The sequence below is a fragment of the Mesoplodon bidens genome (genome assembly GCF_964165515.1).
Source record: "Mesoplodon bidens genome assembly, chromosome: 8".
In the NCBI taxonomy this organism is placed as follows: domain Eukaryota; kingdom Metazoa; phylum Chordata; class Mammalia; order Artiodactyla; family Ziphiidae; genus Mesoplodon; species Mesoplodon bidens.
Window position 1 is genome coordinate 94606118 of NC_138165.1, and position 18239 is coordinate 94624356.

An 18239-nucleotide genomic window follows, 5' to 3' on the forward strand; every position below is an offset into this window, starting at 1 on the left:
TTAGAGATTTACCTTCCCAGTTGTCTGTCTTTCTCCCTATCCTTGTGCTTTAACTCTAGTGCAGCAGCTGAGCCAGTCGGGATGGTGCCGAATTAAAGCTGCTTCCATGAGGAGGCTTAGTGGGTGGCAATCCTCCCTCTACAGGTAGACAAACGGACTCAAAGAGATAGGGAGCAGGGCAAGGGCTGATTCAGGCTTGAGGACAGAGAGAAGGCAGACCTGGGCGTTTCAGAATCAATCGCTCAGTGAAGATGGAAGGAGACAAAGGAGAGACAGAGGCCTGAGAGGGGACAGGGCAGACTGAGATGACAGCCTGGCAGTGTTAAGTCAGGGACCTGGACGAGTCTATATAAGCTACTCATCATTTAACCATGCTTTATAGAGCAGTGGGCACAACAGCACATGCGGTTACATACAACTGTTCTGAGGCTGCTGAAAGAAAGTAGGACTTGACACAGTAAGAAGGAAAGAGAGGATGAAATGGGTAAACCACGACCTTATAGCCAGGGACTCTGGTGGAGTGATGATGAAGAAATTAGGAACTCACAGGTTAAAAACACAATGTGCCTCAACAGAAGTCAATCTGTGGTTCAGGTCTCTCTTTTATATCAACTTCCAAGTACTACAGCCAGAGTCCCAGGAGGGTTCCAGCCTCTCTGACACCCCGAAGCCAAGCCTTTCCTCTGGCCCTGAGCTCCTCAAGCTAGCTCTGGTTCCAGTCTGCACATCTGGGCCCACACCCTCTTCTTGTCGGGAGGTGGGGGAGGCCCTCAGCCCTCAGGTCCAGTGGGGGGAGCAGCAGGAGCAGGGGGGCCGGGATCCTCCAACTGCACGTCATGTAGGTGCACCGTGGGCGTGGTGGGGTCCTTGCCCACGCCTTGGTTTGGGTCAGCCTGGTCAGGGTGGTGCCTGCGCACGTGCTTGACCACCTGAAATTTCTGCTTGGCCTTGTAGCTGCAGAGGCGGCAGAAGAAGGGGTGGCGGTCGGTGTGGGTGAGGGCGTGATGGCGCAGGCCGGCGGCCCAGCGGAAAGCACGGTGGCACACATTGCACACGTAGGGCTTGGCCTCGCTGTGCTTGCGGAGGTGGGTGCGCAGCAGGAAGCGTGTCTTGAAGGCCTTGCCGCACTGCTCACACATGAAGGCCCGTGCTTCCCGGTGCCGCGTCTCCTGGTGCACACGCAGTGCGTCGGCCCTGTTCGTGCAGTACTCACACTCGGGACACTGGTATGGCTTCAGTCCTGTAGGACAGGGCAAGGACAGGGAACACATCACCACTGAAGGAGGTGGAACAAGGATCAGTGGACCAGAGGAGTCACTGTGATCCCGGGACATAAGGAACACAAGCAGCAACCTAAGGACCATGTCGTTGGAATGTTCCAATCCTGTCTGACATTGGTGTGTCCTATTCCCAACATAGCCCCGTGTATACAGTGGGTGCTCGATGGATGCCGGTAACTAACTGGACCCCTAAGTAGCCAACTGACAGCAATAAATACTCAAATATGACAGTGTTTCTACATGGGGAACTCCAACCCCTTTTTGGTCATGGAGTACTCATGGAACTGGGAAGCCATTGAAATGGATCCCTTGTTCAACACAAGAAGTAAAAGAAAATGCTTAAGAGGGAAGCGGGAGAGGCAAAAGAAGGGTAGAGGCAGAGGGCCTTGAAATGCATCTGGTTAATTCCTTTACTTGGGGGGGCATATGCAACAACCACAGGCACACCATCATTAACCCTTCTCTGAGAACCTGTGGTTCATGGACTGTACCCAGGAGGAAAAAAAGGACAAGTTAAAACAGGTGAGGGACTTCCCTGGTGGCGCAGTGGTTAAAAATCCCCCTGCCAATGCAGGGGACACGGGTTCCAGCCCTGGTCCGGAGAGATCCCACATGCCGCGGAGCAACTAAGCCCATGCGCCACAACTACTGAGCCTGTGCTCTGGAGCCCTTGTAAGCCACAACTTCTGAGCCCGCGCCTAGAGTCCGTGCTCCGCAAGAAGAGAAGCCACCGCAATGAGAAGCCCTCGCACCGCAACGAAGAGTAGCCGCTGCTCGCTCCAACTAGGGAAAGCCTGTGCGCAGCAATAAAGACCCACCGCAGCATAAACAAACAAACAAACAAACAAACAAACAAATAAATAACAGCTGAACCCTCTACTTTCTCCTCCTCACTCATGATAGTTCCATCCTGTCTCTGTAGGGACCAGGCAGACCTGCTCAGTCACTCATGTGTGAGTTGGAGGTTCTCAACCAGAGGTGGGTGACCTTGTGCCATAATACCCCGGGAAGCTTTTGCAAAGTACACATGCCCAGACTCTCAGGTTCACCTCTCTCCTGATTCTGATAGGCTTTCAGTGGGTTGGGAAGCTATTCTGGCTTTTCAGTCTACCTACTATCCTTGATGTGAATACTGCTGTGCACCCCGAATCTGAGTAAGGACATACACCACCTCAGGGAGGCTGGGTGTGCTAGGGCACAGGGGAACCCCTCGGGCCTGTCAAAACCATGCAGACTCACCTGTGTGCTTGGTCATGTGGTACTTGAGCTGGTTGACCCACTTGCACTTGTAGCCACAGTCAGGGCACAGATACTTCCGCTCCTCCTTGTGAATCCGCATATGGTACTGGAGGAGGGAAGAGCACAGAGTACACCCAGAAAATGTGTACCCTTTGGTACTCACTGGATGTGGAAACAGAGCCAGCAGGCAGAGGAACTGTTGGCAGATAATCCCGTTCCCTGTACCGATCCTACCCGTTCTTCCCCACTGCCAATCAGGTCTCCGAGGCCAGTCACTCTGACGCAACCCTAACCCATTCGGCCGACCCCAGGTCTGCCCTGTCTCAACTCTGCCACTTATTAGCTGTGTCTTTGGGCAACCTTACCCCTAATTCTCAGTTTACTAATCTGGAAAATGGGAAACAGTGAAAGTATATCTCATATTTTTGAAAGGATTAAAATTAGTGTCCGACATATAGTGTAAGTACTCAATAAATGTCAGCTGTTATCATCTAGGTTATCTACAAACTATTACACGCCTTTATCACATGCCAAGCATGTATTACGGAATTTTCTCTCTGTAGCAACCCTATGAAGTATTATACCCTCTACACAGATGAGGAAACTGAGGTTTGGAGAAGTTAAGGGACTTGACCAAAGTCACAGAGCTAATTTTCAGAAGAGTCAGGATTAAAGAACCCAGGTAGTTTAACTCCGCAGGCTGCATTCCTTCCATTCCCAGACCCCCTAGCCCCTGACCTTACCTTGAGGCGAGAGGGGTCAGCACAGGCATAGGGACAGAGGTGACAGCGGTAGGGCTTTTCCCCAGTGTGGACGCGGCTGTGCCAGGTGATCTTTTGCCGGTTCTTGGTGCTGTAAGCACAGTCAGTGCACTTGTAGAGCCGGGTGCCCCCGTGCCCTTTCACGTGGTGATCGAGCACCAGCTGATGGCGGCACGCAAAGTCACAAAAAGGGCAGCGCAGAGGGGGCTGGCCAGCATCCCCAGCTGAGGATGCCGCTGCTGAAGTCCCCTCATGCTGTTCCAAGTAGTGCTTCACCAGGCCCACCCGCTCCCGGGCAGCAAAGTCACAGAGCTGGCAGCGGTGGCTGAAATGCTGCTGCCTTCGGTGCTCGTCCAATGCCGGCCGGCTGGGGAAGGCCTCCTGACAGGCCCCACATTCGAGCCGTGGGTGCTGTTTCCGGGTGTGCCCTCGCAGGCTGGCAGGGCTGGGGCATAGCAGCCCACAGCGGGAGCAGTGCAGGGGGCCCTCAGGGCCCTCTGTGGGAGAGCCAGGGACAGGGGGCGTAGGCTCGGGATGCCGGCGCAGAGCATGCTGCTTGAGTGCTGTCTCGGAGCTGAACTGGGCCTCACACTGGGGGCAGGCAAAGGCTGGGGTGCCCTGGTGGCAACTGTTAACGTGGCGAGTGATGTCATGGCGAAGGTAGCCACTATAGTCACAGAGTGGACAGAAGTGGGTGGGTGTTTTGTCGTGCACCCTCAACCGGTGCAAGCGCAGTTTTGAGTTGGTACCAAATGTCTGGGGACAGGAGCTGCAGGGGATGCGGCCAACACCTGTGTGTCGGGACTGGTGAGCCTCTAACCGGTACCGTCTGGTGGTGGAAAAGTCACAGAAAGGGCACTGATGTGGCTTCACCCCCTCATGCTTCAGCCGCCGGTGCTGCTGTAGGCACCGGCTCTGCTTACAGGTGAAGCCGCAGTCCCCACACTGAAGAGGGGGCCGGGGACCATGGGCTGCGGCGGGGTGCCTCCGCTTCTGGTGGAGCCTCAGGGCAGCAGCAGCCGGAGCGGTGAACGGGCAGAGGCCACAGCGCAGCTCTCCAGACTGCTCAAGGGGGCAGCCCCGGGTCTGGTGAGTCCTCAGGGCCCGTTCCTGCTGGCAGCTGAAGGGACACGTGGGGCAGGAGAAGCGAGCCCCCTTCTGCTTTGGAATCAGAGCTGCATCCCCATCACCAGGGCTGCGCTCTGCACTCCCACTGCTCAGGGGAGCAGAATCCCTGCTGCTCAGCAGGGACACAACAGGCTGGGTCTGGGAGGCGCCTCGCTTTCCTCCCCCGCCACGTCCGCCCCGGCAGCCTTCAGCCACGTGAGAGGTGATGGAGGAAAGCCGAGAGCAAAGGAACATGCATGAGTTGCAGTGAAACTTGCCCTGCTCAAAGTGGAACTTCTCAGGGGCCTCTGTGGGCGAGGAGTCTTCTGCAGGAGGGACTGTGGAGCCAGAGAGTGTGGCAACAGGCTCCTCTATGTTCTCTGGCTCCCCAGGAAGCTTGGAAGGAGCATCTTTTGGGAGCACGATCTCTACTTCTAATGGTGCAGGTGGGGGCTTCCCACCTGCTGCATCCTCTGAGGCCGGTGTGCCCGGGGGCTGAGGATGCAGAGGGATGGGGGAATCTGGTCTGGGCAGGCCCCTGTTCTTTCGGAGGAGAACAGGGCACTTCTTCAGCAGATGGGTGCTGAGGCCACGCTGTTGCTTGAAGCTGGCTCCACACTCAGGGCAGAGGAGGGGCTCTCGGTGGCCCTGGCACCCAGTCCTGGAGTGCAGACTCAGGGCCTTCTCCCGGCGGGTGACGAAAGGGCAGTGGGGACAGCGGAAAGCCCGCCCCTCTCCCTGTATCACTACCATCTGAACCCGCCCCTCCAGCACCAGCGCCTCCGCCTGTTCTTTGTCCTGCCTCCTTAGGGCCTTGAGTAATGATTCTGATTCAGGGATCTGGGGCACGGGTACTGTCTCAGTGGGTGGATTTGCCTTGAAGGTTCCCACCCAGCTGTTAGGGGGCTCCTCTGAGGAAGGGGGATTTATAGGGGGCGCAGAGACTGGCTTTTCCAGAATGGACTCTTCAGCACCCAAGCCGGAAGTTCCAGCACCTTCGAAGGTAGACAGCTCTGTCAAAGTTCCATCTGGCCCTTCCAGTCTCAGAGGCCCTGAGGGATCCAGGGGCCTGAACTCCACAGGAGCTGTTTCGGTGATCTCCTCAAGGGGCGGGTTGGCCACAGGCTCCAGCTCCACTCCCAGGGCCTCTAGGTGTAGCGTGCAGCCTCCCTCATCTACCTCCGCCGGACTGGGGCTGCCAACCAGGTCATGCCCCTGGGGAACCTCACCGCCGTCCTGTTTCCCAGCACTGTCCTCCTCACTGGTCTCTGGCGGGGCCTGATCCAAGCCGGGGTCCACCACCGTCCCTGGGGCACGGTCTGGCCCCTCAGGCTGGGCAGACAGCTGACTTGAGGGCTCTGAGTCTGGTGGGGGTGTTGGGCACTCTCCGGCTCCCTCTGGCTCCTGGCTGGCACGGCGAAGCTGCCAGACCTGGTCCCCGGGCACGCAGCCGTGGGCTTTGCGCTTGTGGAAGAAGAGGGCGGTGTTGCTGAAGGTGCGATAGTTGCAGAGGGCACAGTGGAACTCTCGGAGGCGGGTGTGCCTGCAGTTCTCGTGGCTCAGCAGGGCCTGCTTGTGGCGGCTCTGGTAGCTGCAGTAGCGGCAGGGGTAGAGTGGGGCGGCCGTGCCGGGGTGGTGCTGGGAAGCCATGTGCTTCTGCAGCTCGTACTTCCGCTTGCAAGCGAAGGCGCACACCTCGCACATCAGGGACTTGCCCTGGTGCCGCAGCTTGTGGCTGCTCAGCTGATCAGCCCGGTGGCAGCGGTAGGAGCACTGGTTGCACTGGTATCTGGTGAAGAGGGAAAAATCACAATCATAAATTAATCACAGCAACTACCAGTAACTGTATAAATACCTACTACGGGCCAAGCTCTACACTCAGTGTTGTATATGCATCATCTAATTTAATCATCTTAGTGAGGAGACTAAGGCACAGGAGTTCGTAACTTGCCTCGAGTTACAAAGGAAGTGAAGGGCAGACGCTCTAGCTTCAGGGCTCGTGTTCTACCCCCTGCTCTACACTGCTCCCTAAAGGGAAGCTATCATGAATCAGTCAACCTCTGTGGACTTCTGAGGAGCTGACATGGCTACAGCCCCACGGGGCAGGTTTCTGTGCCTAGTTCCCACTCTCCCACGGAGACGTGAAAGCCACGGAGAAACCCCCTAGCCAGCTGTGCCCACAGGTCAGAGGGGAACTCGCCTGGGTTTGGACGTGGCCAGGATTGGAGCCACAAGCGTAGCCCATCTACTTCACCAGGACTGGACTCAGAACTCAAATGACACCTTAGTCTCTGGGCCTCTCCTCTGGGCCTACACCCCCTCCCCTGAGCCCAGAGATCTCACACAGTGCAGACCAGGCCACAGGCAGAGGTCACCTAGAGGCAGCGGAGCCGAGAAGACAGGAGCAGAGGGCCGTGCGGAGGAGTCTCTCTGGGGCCAGAAGAGAGATGGGGCCGGAAGCTGACTTTGAGAGGTGGCTAGCTTAGCTCCAGGTCACTGGGTTAGGGAGGGAGGCACGCGTGTGCTCCTACCTGAGGTCACCCGCGTGTTTCCGCATGTGCACACTGAGGTAGTGCTTCCACTTGGTGACGTAGCCGCATTCGGTGCACATGTAATCCTTGGTGTTGGAGTGGGTCAGCATGTGCTTGGACAGGTAGCTCACGTCTCGACACGTGAAGTCACACAGCTCACACTTGTGCGGCTTCTCGCCTGTGGGGATGGGGGTGAGCGGGGAGAGAACACAAGTCAGACGCGGACCGAGGGAGCGACAGACCGTCCTCCCCAGCAGGCTCGCCCTGATGCCCAGCAGGAGCGGAACCTGTGGTGCTAGTCGCAAAAGTCAATGCTGCCTCACAGCCCTCTGGGACGACCACTCTTCCACCCTGACGCCACGGAAGGTAGGGGGAAAGCGAAGACCCAGCTTTTCAAAAGTAGCTTCAAAGTCCATTCTGGATTTGTTATACAGCTTGTTGGCACTAATGGCCAACTGCTCCACTTAGCCCAACCCGTTCCAGTTTTGTGGAAGAGGAGGAGGAAAAATTAGGCAATACAACATAGTGGTTAACAACTCTGACTCCGGAGTCCAACACAGTAATAAAGATATTAATAGCCGACATTTATACTGTGCTCACTACGTGTCAGGCACCTTTCTGAGCACTTTATGCAAACGCCTCCTCTTACTGAATCCTCACAACAGCCCTTTATTACCCCATTTTACAGAGGAAGAAGCTGAGGCACAGAGAAACCACAGAGCTATCAGGCAGTGGTTCAAATCCCAGTTTACTACTGTGTGTCCTCGGGCAGGTCATTTAACCCCTCTAAGTCTCAGTTTCCTGGTCTCCAGAAAGGGGGCAACAGAAACACTGACCTCACATGGCTGATATGAAGATTAAAGGGCCCAATGATGAGCTGTCCCTGTACGTTGGTCGAGACCTAGCGCTAAGAGGTGAGGCTGGGGCCATGTTCCTTCAGGACCATTCCCTGTTATCCCTGCCCACCCACTCAGCCCCTCTCCTTAGGGTGAAAGGCAAGCAATGTGGTGTTCTGGCTCTGCTTCTGATACCAGCTGTGTGATCCTGAAACAGGCCATTTAAATGTTCAGCGTTTCTCATCTTTACCTGCCTTTCTTACAAGATCGTTATTACGGACTAAATAATATATATGAAAAAACTATAAAGCACTACACAAGCACACCTCAGAGAGATGGTGGGTTCAGTTCCAGACCACCACAATAAAGCAAATATCGCAAGAAAGCGAGTCCCACAAATTTTTTTGGTTTCCCAATACACGTATAAGTTATGTTCACGCCATTGTAAAGCAATTATACTCCAATAAAGATGTAAAAAAAAAAAAGTTATGGTTGCACGGTAGTCTATTAAGTGTGCAATAACATTCTAACAAAACAGTGTACATAGCTTAATTAAAAAAATACTTTATTGCTAAAAACTGCTAACCATCACCTGACAATGCAGGGTTGCCACAAACCTTCGATTTAGAAAAAAACACAGTATCTGCTAAGAACAATAAAGTGCAATAAAAGAAAGTATGCCTGTATAGATGTGAGGTTTTAAGAAGCCTCAGAAAAATGAGATTTTGTGACTAAAGCCTACATGGAAATGAACTGTTTAATGGAAACAATAATGGCTTTGCCACAAGCTGCCTAAAAACTGTCCTCCCAAACTAAAGAATCTTTGATGAGATTTTTTAATGTCTTGTCAATCCACCAATGCTTACGTAGAGATCACAAATGGGAAGATGCTATAGCAGGAAGCCTGGTTTGGTTTTTACTCAAAGCATCAGTAATGCTGGTAACCAATTAAGAGCCCGAGTTGAAAAATCTTCAACTTTCAGGTCACCAGACGTGATCATGTTTCAGTGTCACAGCTTTCAAGGCTATAATATATATGGATGGCTCAGTTCCCTCACCCGCTCTCTCTCACAGCACATCACAAAACCTAAACTGCAAAGGAAGGTATCTGTCCTGGTCTGGGTTTCTTTGCTTTAACAGGCTGGGTGCTGACCCACCCATGCCTGATTAGGGGTGGGCAGAACCCGACAGGGCTTTAAAGGTGAGGCACGGGACTTCCCTGGTGGTCCAGTTAAGACTCTGCACTCCCTGCAGGGGGCCTGGATTCGATCCCTGGTCAGGGAACTAGATCCCGCATCCCACAACTAAAAGATCCCGTATGCCTCAAATAAAAAGATCCCACATGCCGCAAATCCTAGCCTGACCACTTTACTAGCTGAGTGACACTCAAGGCTTATTTGTAAACTGCAAGTACTAGATTTATCTCTAGGAACACTAGGTCAGATGAGTCCTACGCAATGTACGCAAAGCCCTCCGGGTGTCTGGCACACAGTAAACGCTCCCGTTTGCCATCATCACCACTATTACATGGTTGGAAGGGTGGAAGCCGTCTCACCGGTATGCAGCAGCATGTGGCGGATAAGCACCCTCTTGTGGGCAGTGGCAAAGCTGCACTCAGGGCACTGATGGATCTTCTCGTGAGCATGCATCTTGCCCACATGGTCCTGGTAGGCCACCGGGTTGAAGGTGGCAAAGGGGCAGAAGGTGCAGCGCAGCTCTTCACTGCCAGGGTGGCCCTGCTTCTTGTGTTTACGGAACAGGTGCTTGTTGGAGCAGGCGAAGTCACAGTGGGGGCAGTGGAAGGCATAGTGGCTTTTGTGGTGGGCCTCCATGGCTTCTGCTGTGGCGAAGAGCATGGGACACGAGTGATGGCGGCACTCCACGGCCCGCACCCCGTGGGTCTCCTTCAGATGCTTTACGAAGGCCTTGCGGTCGGGTGCCGTGTAGCTACAGCCCTCCTGAAAGCAGCGAAGGGGCAGCGGCTCGGCCGCAGCTGCTGCCGTGTGGCTCTTGAGGTGCTCCTTAAGGGCCTGGCTGAGGCGGAACTCCTCCCGGCAGACAGGACAGGCATAGGTATCTGAGTAGAAGTTGGAAATATCCTCATGCATGCTGGCCATGTGGCGGTTGAGGGCATTCCTCTCCACTGCACTGTAGTGGCACAGTGGGCAGCGGTGGGCCTTTTGGCCCAGCTCCCGCAGCAGGTGGGTCTTGAGCTTGCTCTTACTGGTGAAGAACTTTTGGCAGTTGGGGCACTGGAGACTGGGGTCTGGGAAGTGGAGATGTAGGTGCTCCACCAGATGGGTCCGCTTCTTGAAGCAGCGCTTGCATTCTGGACACATGTGGGTCTTGAAGAGGGACTCGGGGCCAGAAGCCACAGCTCCTGGGAGAGGGAAAGGCAGGGAGGGGTTAAGAGTGAAATTCTTCGATAGTTAGGGGCTGGCCGGTTAATGGGAGAACCACAATTTGCCCAGACAAAATATGCATGCATGCATGGCCTTGTTCCTTTCTTTCTAGGAAACCAAACAATAGCATCTCAAACTCTGTAGCCTCAAAGAAGAGAGAATTCATTCAAGTATTTAGAGAAACAAAATCACAAGGACTTCTCAGACCTTGCTGTGACCTTTAAGAAGTGCTTCACCCAGCCACCCACTATTCTTGAACTTTTATCTAGAAAGGCTCAAAAGAAGAATCTTGATGGAGCATTCTTGTTCTTCCTGTCCTTGACCCGGAGGGCAGGCGGAAGGATCAGTAGGGTTGCTTGGAAGGAAAAGAACCCCACAGGGAGTGAGCAGAGGGAAGATAAGGTAAAGTACTCCTACTTCTGAACACTGGGGTCATAGAGGGCTGATAATAAATATAATCAGATCCTTCCTGGTCACCTGACAGTAAATATGCTCCCTGTGGGATGGGTTTCAAATGCTGTTCTCCTCAGATGGAAAACTGGGAAGCAAGGATTCAGAAAAACAACCTTAGGGGGCTCAATGTCAGACAAGACAGGCTGCCAGTCAAAAACCCCTGGCATCTTCATACTATGAATATCACCCTCTCCCTCCTCACAAAAGATCTTTCTGCCTGGGGAAAACCAGCCCCAAGAGCGAACTCTATTTACTCTTACCCTGTGTCACCAGGGTCTGTGCCCATGTATCACTTTCCCACTAGACATGTCAAAGTGGAGTGTTAGGAACGGAAGGATCTGAACCAAAACTCAGAAAACCAAACCCCAGAGCCTCAATACCACGCCCCCCACAGTCCGTTCCTCCCCACCACCAAGAGGTTCAAGCCCCCTCACATCATTACCCTCCAACTGCTGAGTCCCCTGGCCTTTCTCCAGGGCTTTCTGGGAGTTCTGGCTGCCACTGTCCTCTTCTTCCTCTATGTCCTCCTCTTCAGCTGACTCCTGCCCAGGCAAGGGTGCTCCTACTTCCTCTGAAGGCTCCCCCTCTCCTGGGGACACTCTGAGAGCTGAAGATGCAAAGAACTTGATGACTAGAGGAGCCAATGCAGGGCTGAGTGCCTGTACTTCTCACCTCCCACCATTTAGCATAAGGGAATCCGGGGGTTCTAAGTATATTAATTTATTCCCGCACAAGACAGGGATAGGAAGACCAGGAGCTAAGCTGTCAGTGATGCTCCCGTCTGAAGTAAATCAAACCTCAGATAACACCAACCTCAGACGCCCTGAAGGCAAGATCTTTGAGGTCACTGCAGCGGGGGGAGGGGGCAGAGAGGTAGAGAATGGGCGGACTAGACTGTACTTCCCTGGCTCAGGTCCCCAGGGTTAATGGCTGGCGGCTCAGTGTGGGCGAACATCCCTGACCTCTAAACTTCTACTGAGAAACCCAACTCAGCAATTCAGGATCGCATCCTGTGCTCTCAAATCCATTTTCTCTCCCTCAGTTAGAGGCGGCTGCCTCAGTAAGGCAAAGATGGATGACTTTTTCCCAGGAAAGAGGAATCTTCTCTTTGTACCAGAGCACAAATCAGACTTAGCGAGCCAAACTCTCTCATCGGAACCCTGGCCCCTCCTGGCCTGGTTTCTCTATTTCCTCCTGCTCCTCTGCTAACCCCACACTCTTTTTGAGACCAAGAGGAATAAGAATCACTGAAGCACCACCTCCCTTGAAGGTTTCTTTTTAAAATGACCCCAGCTTCTCCTGCCCAATCCCACTTGCTCTAACAGGGAGTCTACAGGCATTCTACCAATGGCTACAGCCACTGATGGGCAGTTTAGCTTCTGCCCTCAGAAAGTTCTGAAATGGATCAGAAGAGACATTGGTTAAGTAACTTCAAGGCCACAGTGTAGCTTAAGCCAAACTTCATTCATTGTCATGGACAAAGACTTCCTCCTTGTCCCATATTTTCTGCCTGGTCCGGGGTGTCTAGATGCCTTCCCACGTCAGCCAATAATCCCGTCCTCCTGAGCCACTACCCCGGATTCTCTTCAATTCAGGCTTACGTTCATGGCATTAGTAACAACTGCCCCTGCTACAGACCAATTGCAGCTGCAATCCAGGCAGGATACTGGGTCCTTGGCCTCATACCTGGCAGCAGCTCCTGGGATGGAAGACCCTGAACAGCAGACAGTTCTCCCTGTGTCCCGGCCCCGTGACTCCGCTGATGCTGCCGGAAGAGTTTGATGTTGGAGCCCACGAAGCTGCAGTGGCTGCAGTGGAAAGGGTAATGGGCCTGCCGGTGCAGCTCCATGTCCTGCTGGCTCCCGAAGAGCAGGGGGCAGCCCCGGAAAGAACAGGGCACAGGAAGCGCTCTGTGGGTCTGCCTCAGGTGGTGCTGTAGACCCTTGCGATCTTGAGCAGAGAACACACAGCCAGACTCTGGGCAGGAGAAGGCATCAGGAGTGCCCCGGTGAATCTTGAAGTGGCTCTTCAGGGCCTGGGGTTGGGCAAACTCCTGTCTACACACAGGGCATGGCAGGGGGCTATCTGGTGGGCTCTGGCCCTGCAGAGGGCCAGGGAGAGTGAGGTTGCTGGGGGACAGCTCTACAGAGCAGGGGGGGCTAGTGAGGCCCTGCACAGGCTGTATAACGGTCTCAGTGCACTGGTGCAGGGCCAGCAGAGTGGGCTCTGCGAAGCTCTGCTCACAGCGCTCACAGAAGTACACCTCCACCACCTTTACCAGGACACCTGCAGGCAGAGGACCGACAGAGAAAGGCACAGAATCAGACGGACCAAGACTCAGAGGAGTTAGTTACCAGTAGAAAATGTAGGTGAATCTTTTAACATTCATGGAATGGAGATGGACTTAAGTCTGATTCTACACCTTAAGTCTGATTTTCAAAGCCCCCTAAGGTCAAAGATGGTCTATCTTGCACGTGTGTTTGGATTCCCAGTATCTTGCACAAAACTTGGCACAAAGTAGGTACTTCATAAATATTTGTGAAGTGAATGTAACAAGTATTAACCAAATCCAGAAAGCATTAAGAAAAGGTGATATGTTTTGCCCAAATAAAAAATTAGAAACTTCCAAAAGAAGAAAATGACAATCTGAGGAAAATATCTGCAATATACATGACAAAGCGTTCCTTTTATATTCTGTGAAGAGATTTTCAAAGGCATAGTAATTCATAAAACGGAGAACATCCTTTCTGAGATGAGCCAGATCACATTCATAATAATTGCTGCCATTTCTTTTTTTTTTTTGGATAATTTTTATTTTTATTTTTTTAATCAATTAACTAATTTATTTATTTATTTTTGCCTGCATTGGGTCTTCGTTGCTGCGCTCGGGCTTTCTCTAGTTGCAGTGAGCGGGGTCCACTCTTTGTTGCAGTGTGTGGGCTTCTCATTGTGGTGGCTTCTCTTGTTGCGGAGCACAGGCTCCAGGCGCGTGGGCCTCAGTAGTTGTGGCTTGCGGGCTCTACAGCACAGGCTCAGGAATTGTGCCGCATGGGTCTAGTTGCTCCGCTTGCTGCCATTTCTTAAGCAACTGGCAGGACCTTGACAAAGAAAGACTTAGGAAACACTTTTGCTTGGTCCTCCAACTGCCCTATGAGAAGAGGGACCTGGGATGCTGCAAGGTTAAGGCCACCATGCCTGTTAATGGTGGAGCCCAGGTTTGTCCTACATTTATTCTGGTGGTTCTTTTTCTCTTTATTATTTTTTTGTTTAAATAAAAATTCAGTGCAACAACAGAACTATATAAAGAATAACCACCTCCCACCCTCACACACATAATTTGGTCTATATCCTTTCAGACCTTTTGGGGTCATTTTTTGGCAGTTTGCTTTTTTTTTAAGTTTATTTACTTATTTATTTTTGGCTTTGGGTCTTTGTTGCTGCGTGTGGGCTTTCTCTAGTTGCGGCAAGCAGGGGCTACTCATTGTTGCGGTGCGCGGGCTTCTTATTGCAGTGGCTTCTCTTGTTGCAGAGCATGGGTTCTAGGCGCACAGGCTTCAGTAGTTGTGGCTCTCGGGCTCTAGAGCGCAGGCTCAGTAGTTGTGGCACACGGGCTTAGCTGCTCCGCAGCACATGGGATCTTCCCAGACCAGGGCTCGAACCTGTGTCCCCTGCAATGGCAGGCGGATTCTTAACCACTGTGCCACCAGGGAAGCCCCGGCAATTTGCTTTTTAAAAAATTATTTTCACTTGCTATATATCAAGGATATTTTTATCTATGAGTAGGACATTTAGATCTACCTAATTTTTTTTGTCCAGTTCATGGTACTTCAGAGCACGGGTAAATCAAAATGAAATTTTGCCCTTACTGATAGATATCTGGGTTGTTTCCAGCCATTACAAATAAAGCTGCCCTACACATCCTTATTCCTGCATCCTTGTGCATGTGTGTGACTCTTTCTATAGGACAGATCCCTAGAAGTGGAACTACTAGGTCAGAGTACATGTCTTTTAAAATTTGTTTCATGGATAAATTGACTTTCAAAACCTTATGCTAATTTATACTCCATAAACTATAAGATAGTGTCTGTTTCCCCATAGCCTCACCAACACTAGTTTTATAAAAAATGCTTAATTTCTGCCAAAGTTGAGAAACAATAATGGCATCTTATAGTTAAACTGGAATTTGTGTTAGTGAGATTAAATATACTTATGGTTATTAACTATTTTCATTTCTTCTTTAGTAAATTGCATGTAGATTTCTTTTCTCCCTTTCTAAAAGAAATACTGTTTCTTTTTCTTATTGTGGAGCTCTTTGAATTTTAAAGATATTAACTCTTTCTTACATATTGCAAATGTTTTATATACTGCAAATGTTTTTCCAGGTTCCTTTTTAATTTATTTATTATTTCTTTCACCACATCAAGGTTTAGAAATATTATACAATCGAACTAGCTAATCTTTCCCAGTATTCTTTGTACACTACCAAGGAAAAATGGTACAACTGTAGCTGGAAGACGACAGTTACAAAATAGGGAAGTTACCTAAAAATAAGAAGTTGAGATGTGGGAAGATTAAAGGGGAGACTCTTTCTTCTAACGTAAATATAAATTATTCAACTCCCACTCTTAACGGCATGCCTTGGGTGAGTTAAGTATGTTATCCGCAAGAAACTAGAGCAGGGAAATACCGCTAGGAAGCCCTGCCAAGCCCTGGGTGGTGGAGAGAGGCTGGGCCTTTTGCCTAATCCCTGGCTGCAGTTCCTGGGTAGGAGGGTCAACATGGAGAAAAGAATCCTTGAGGACTAAAGAAGTAAGGATTGGGCAGAGGTGTCAGAAAGGTCTTCTCTTCTGGATTACTGCCTAGCAGACGTGAGGCCCTCGCAGGGGTAGACTGCCAAGAGCTTGGTGCAAGTTGTGCACCACCTCGCCAGACTTCAATCAACATTCACCAACTGCAAATCAAATTACATCTCTAAGTATAAAAATAGGATGCTACCTTGTGTCTTCATCATATTTATATACAACGATCAAAAACAGCACAGACAAAAACTCAGGGTTGCTTGTCTCACTGGCCTGCTAGCAACTGTGTTGGTACCTGGGGTCTCTCCAGGAGCACCTGGGGACAGGTTTCCAGCTACTGCTTCCACAATGATCTCCATGTTCTCTGTGTCCTCTTCAGTTGCTGTGGTTTCTACCAGCAGGCAGCCTGGGTCAGCAGGCAAAGGTGGAGGGTCCCCAGAAGGACAGGGGCTCTGGACAGGCTCTAGGAGTCCACGGTTAGAGAGAGGTCGGGGGATCAGCAATAGCTCAGGGCACAGTCCATCCATCTCCCCAGTGTTGTTGGTTGGCTGTGAGTCCAACACAGGGTCTGTCATCACCACCAACTTGTGTGCTATGTCCTCTTACGTGCTGATAAACCAACCAGAAGAAAAACCAAACAACATATAATTAGATCTCTCACTTTCTTCCCACTTAGTGCGGGTGCACAGCCCAGTGCCTGCCCAATTAGGCATTTCCTTGCATGGCAGCATGCCATACGTAGTTAACCTAGAAGTTTTCTTTTTATGACAATATTTAGAACAAAAAGCATAAACACGATAATAGGGATCAAAATAGGAAAGAGACAAGAAGTTGTAGCCAATACCTTAACTACTGTTTCTTGGAGCTAAGTGATGTTGGTCAAATTACTAAGCAATCTGGGTCTCAGTTCTCTTACCTGCAATAAAATTGGGTGGGACCAAGGGATCTCAGAGGTCCCCTCCCCTCTTAGCATTTTATGATCTCACTATTCCTTAGCTCAAAGCCTTTCCTTCATGATCTGGCCCCTGCTGACCTCTCCAGATTCATCTTCCACCTCTCTCTGCAAAAGATCTCTGAACTGATGATTCAACTTGTCATTGATTTGCCATTCCCCAGACTCACCACATTCTCTTCTGCTTCCATATCCTTACACATCCCTCTCTCGGCTTGATGGGCCTTCTCCCCTTTGCCATCTCTCTTGTCTGGCTAACCAACTCCCAACTATCCTTTAAGAATCTGCACAAATGTCACTCACACTAGGATGGCTTCCGGACACCTTTCATCTAAGTTTCTCTCTCTGAGGTCCTAATGACACACTGTACATAGCTCTGTCAGAAACTGTGTCACACTGCACTGTCATTTACCTATCAGTCTCCCTCCCTAGACTTGGAGCTTTTTGAGTGGAGTTTATTGATGTTTCACTTCACTGAACCCCAACGGTCTATGCAAGTCAGACAAATAAGGGAATTCTAGTGAAGAACTCCAGACACAGAAATGCATCAAAGCAAAGTTAGGCTTCTACTAAGACATCAAATCAGTGATGCCTTACAAGTTAACACACCTGGAGAAATTTCTAACAAATTGACTATGGCCTCACATTGAACACTGGAACAGAACTGAGAGATAAATATCAAGTAAACTGCATATCTTGTTATACACGGCTAAAATTAGTCTATGCTAAATAACTAGGAATTAATAAGAATGACCGTAATCATTTCATGAAATTGAGTCATGGAGGTCGAGTAATGGCCTAGGGCTAGGAAATCAGGTTGCAGGTGAGAATTCTGCAACTCAAAGCCTCAGATCACGGAAATTCGGAAGGTGGCAGGGCAGGGCACTTCCGCCCTCAGAGGATTCTGTGGAAACCACAGCCTCCACTTAACATCGCTGCTCTCGGGAGTCTTCCAACTCGGGCAGTATACTTGCCTTAGGGGGGAGCCAAGGAGGACGCGGTGTCATCTAGATTGAGCCGCTGGAAGGCGGAGTGAGGTGGGACATAGCTGGGCACTAGGGAAGAAATGAACTTATCTTCGGGGCACGGGTACTGAGAAAGAGAAAGGACAAATTAAGGCAGAGAGAAGGCCTGGGAAAAGGATGAGATCCAGCCTGGGGACCAAGGCACCCGGTTTCCACTTTCCTGTGGGCTCTGACTCACCGCGTGGCCTTGGACAGATACAGTCCTCTCGCTTCTCGGGGCCTCAGCTTTTCTATCTGTAAAGTGGAGGCGATGACAGCGTCCACATCGTTGGGCCGGAGCGGGAATCACAAGTGCCAGCAAATGGGAAAGCCGTTTTGTAACCTGCAAGGCTTAGGATGGAGCATCGTCATGCTTATGGTCCTAAGGAGAGGCAGCGGGTAACCGGGCGCGGTCTAGGGCAGTGACGCGACCAAGGCACCGGGGCGGCTGATGTGATGCGCCGGGGCCTCGCTCGTCGCCGTGCTCCCTCCAGCACTTCTCCCGAGCGTTCCCACCGCCCAGGCCCACCCCTCACCCTGGGGCTCGAGAAACTTTTGCCTCCGGCCTGCTCCACCCGCACTCCCTACTAATTCCCGCCCCGCTGCCGCTCGCTTACCTCCTGGCCCTGCACGGGCAGGAGCCTCACCTCTATGGTCGACCAGCGGCTGGAGCCGCCTCCCGTGACTCCTTTTGTGCGACCGCCTCCGGCCCAGCCGCCTCTAGGACTTCGGGCATTTGGAGGCCGCTCTCTCTTCCTCTGTGAGGCTGGCGGAGTACTCTATGGTTCTGTCTATCGTTCCCCACCCCCACCCCCCTCCTGGCCTTGAGGCCCAAAGAGTACCATCGAGAGCTGTGGAGCAGAGTGGCATAGCCT

The 18239-nt window shown here is 51.6% G+C and overlaps 1 protein-coding gene across 7 annotated transcripts; it reads right to left on the minus strand.

Moving 5' to 3' along the window:
* Positions 1-762: 762 nt before the first annotated feature.
* Positions 763-18227, minus strand: ZNF142 (zinc finger protein 142). Of its 7 annotated transcripts, none has more exons than XM_081242929.1 (11): positions 17982-18227; positions 17564-17715; positions 17335-17415; positions 15704-16017; positions 12296-12895; positions 11052-11216; positions 9310-10134; positions 6919-7096; positions 3263-6176; positions 2520-2625; positions 763-1240 (listed from the first exon to the last, which is right to left on the minus strand). In XM_081242929.1, the coding sequence occupies exons 4-11, from the start codon at positions 15981-15983 to the stop codon at positions 771-773; spliced, it is 5538 nt and encodes a 1845-aa protein (XP_081099055.1). In that variant the 5' UTR covers positions 15984-16017; positions 17335-17415; positions 17564-17715; positions 17982-18227; the 3' UTR covers positions 763-770. The 7 variants fall into 7 exon arrangements, with proteins under 7 accessions (XP_081099055.1, XP_081099054.1, XP_081099051.1 ...); XM_081242928.1 differs by having other exon boundaries at positions 17335-17452; positions 17564-17707; positions 18012-18225; XM_081242925.1 differs by having other exon boundaries at positions 17335-17452; positions 17564-17746; positions 18012-18225.
* Between the last annotated feature and the right edge of the window lie 12 nt (positions 18228-18239).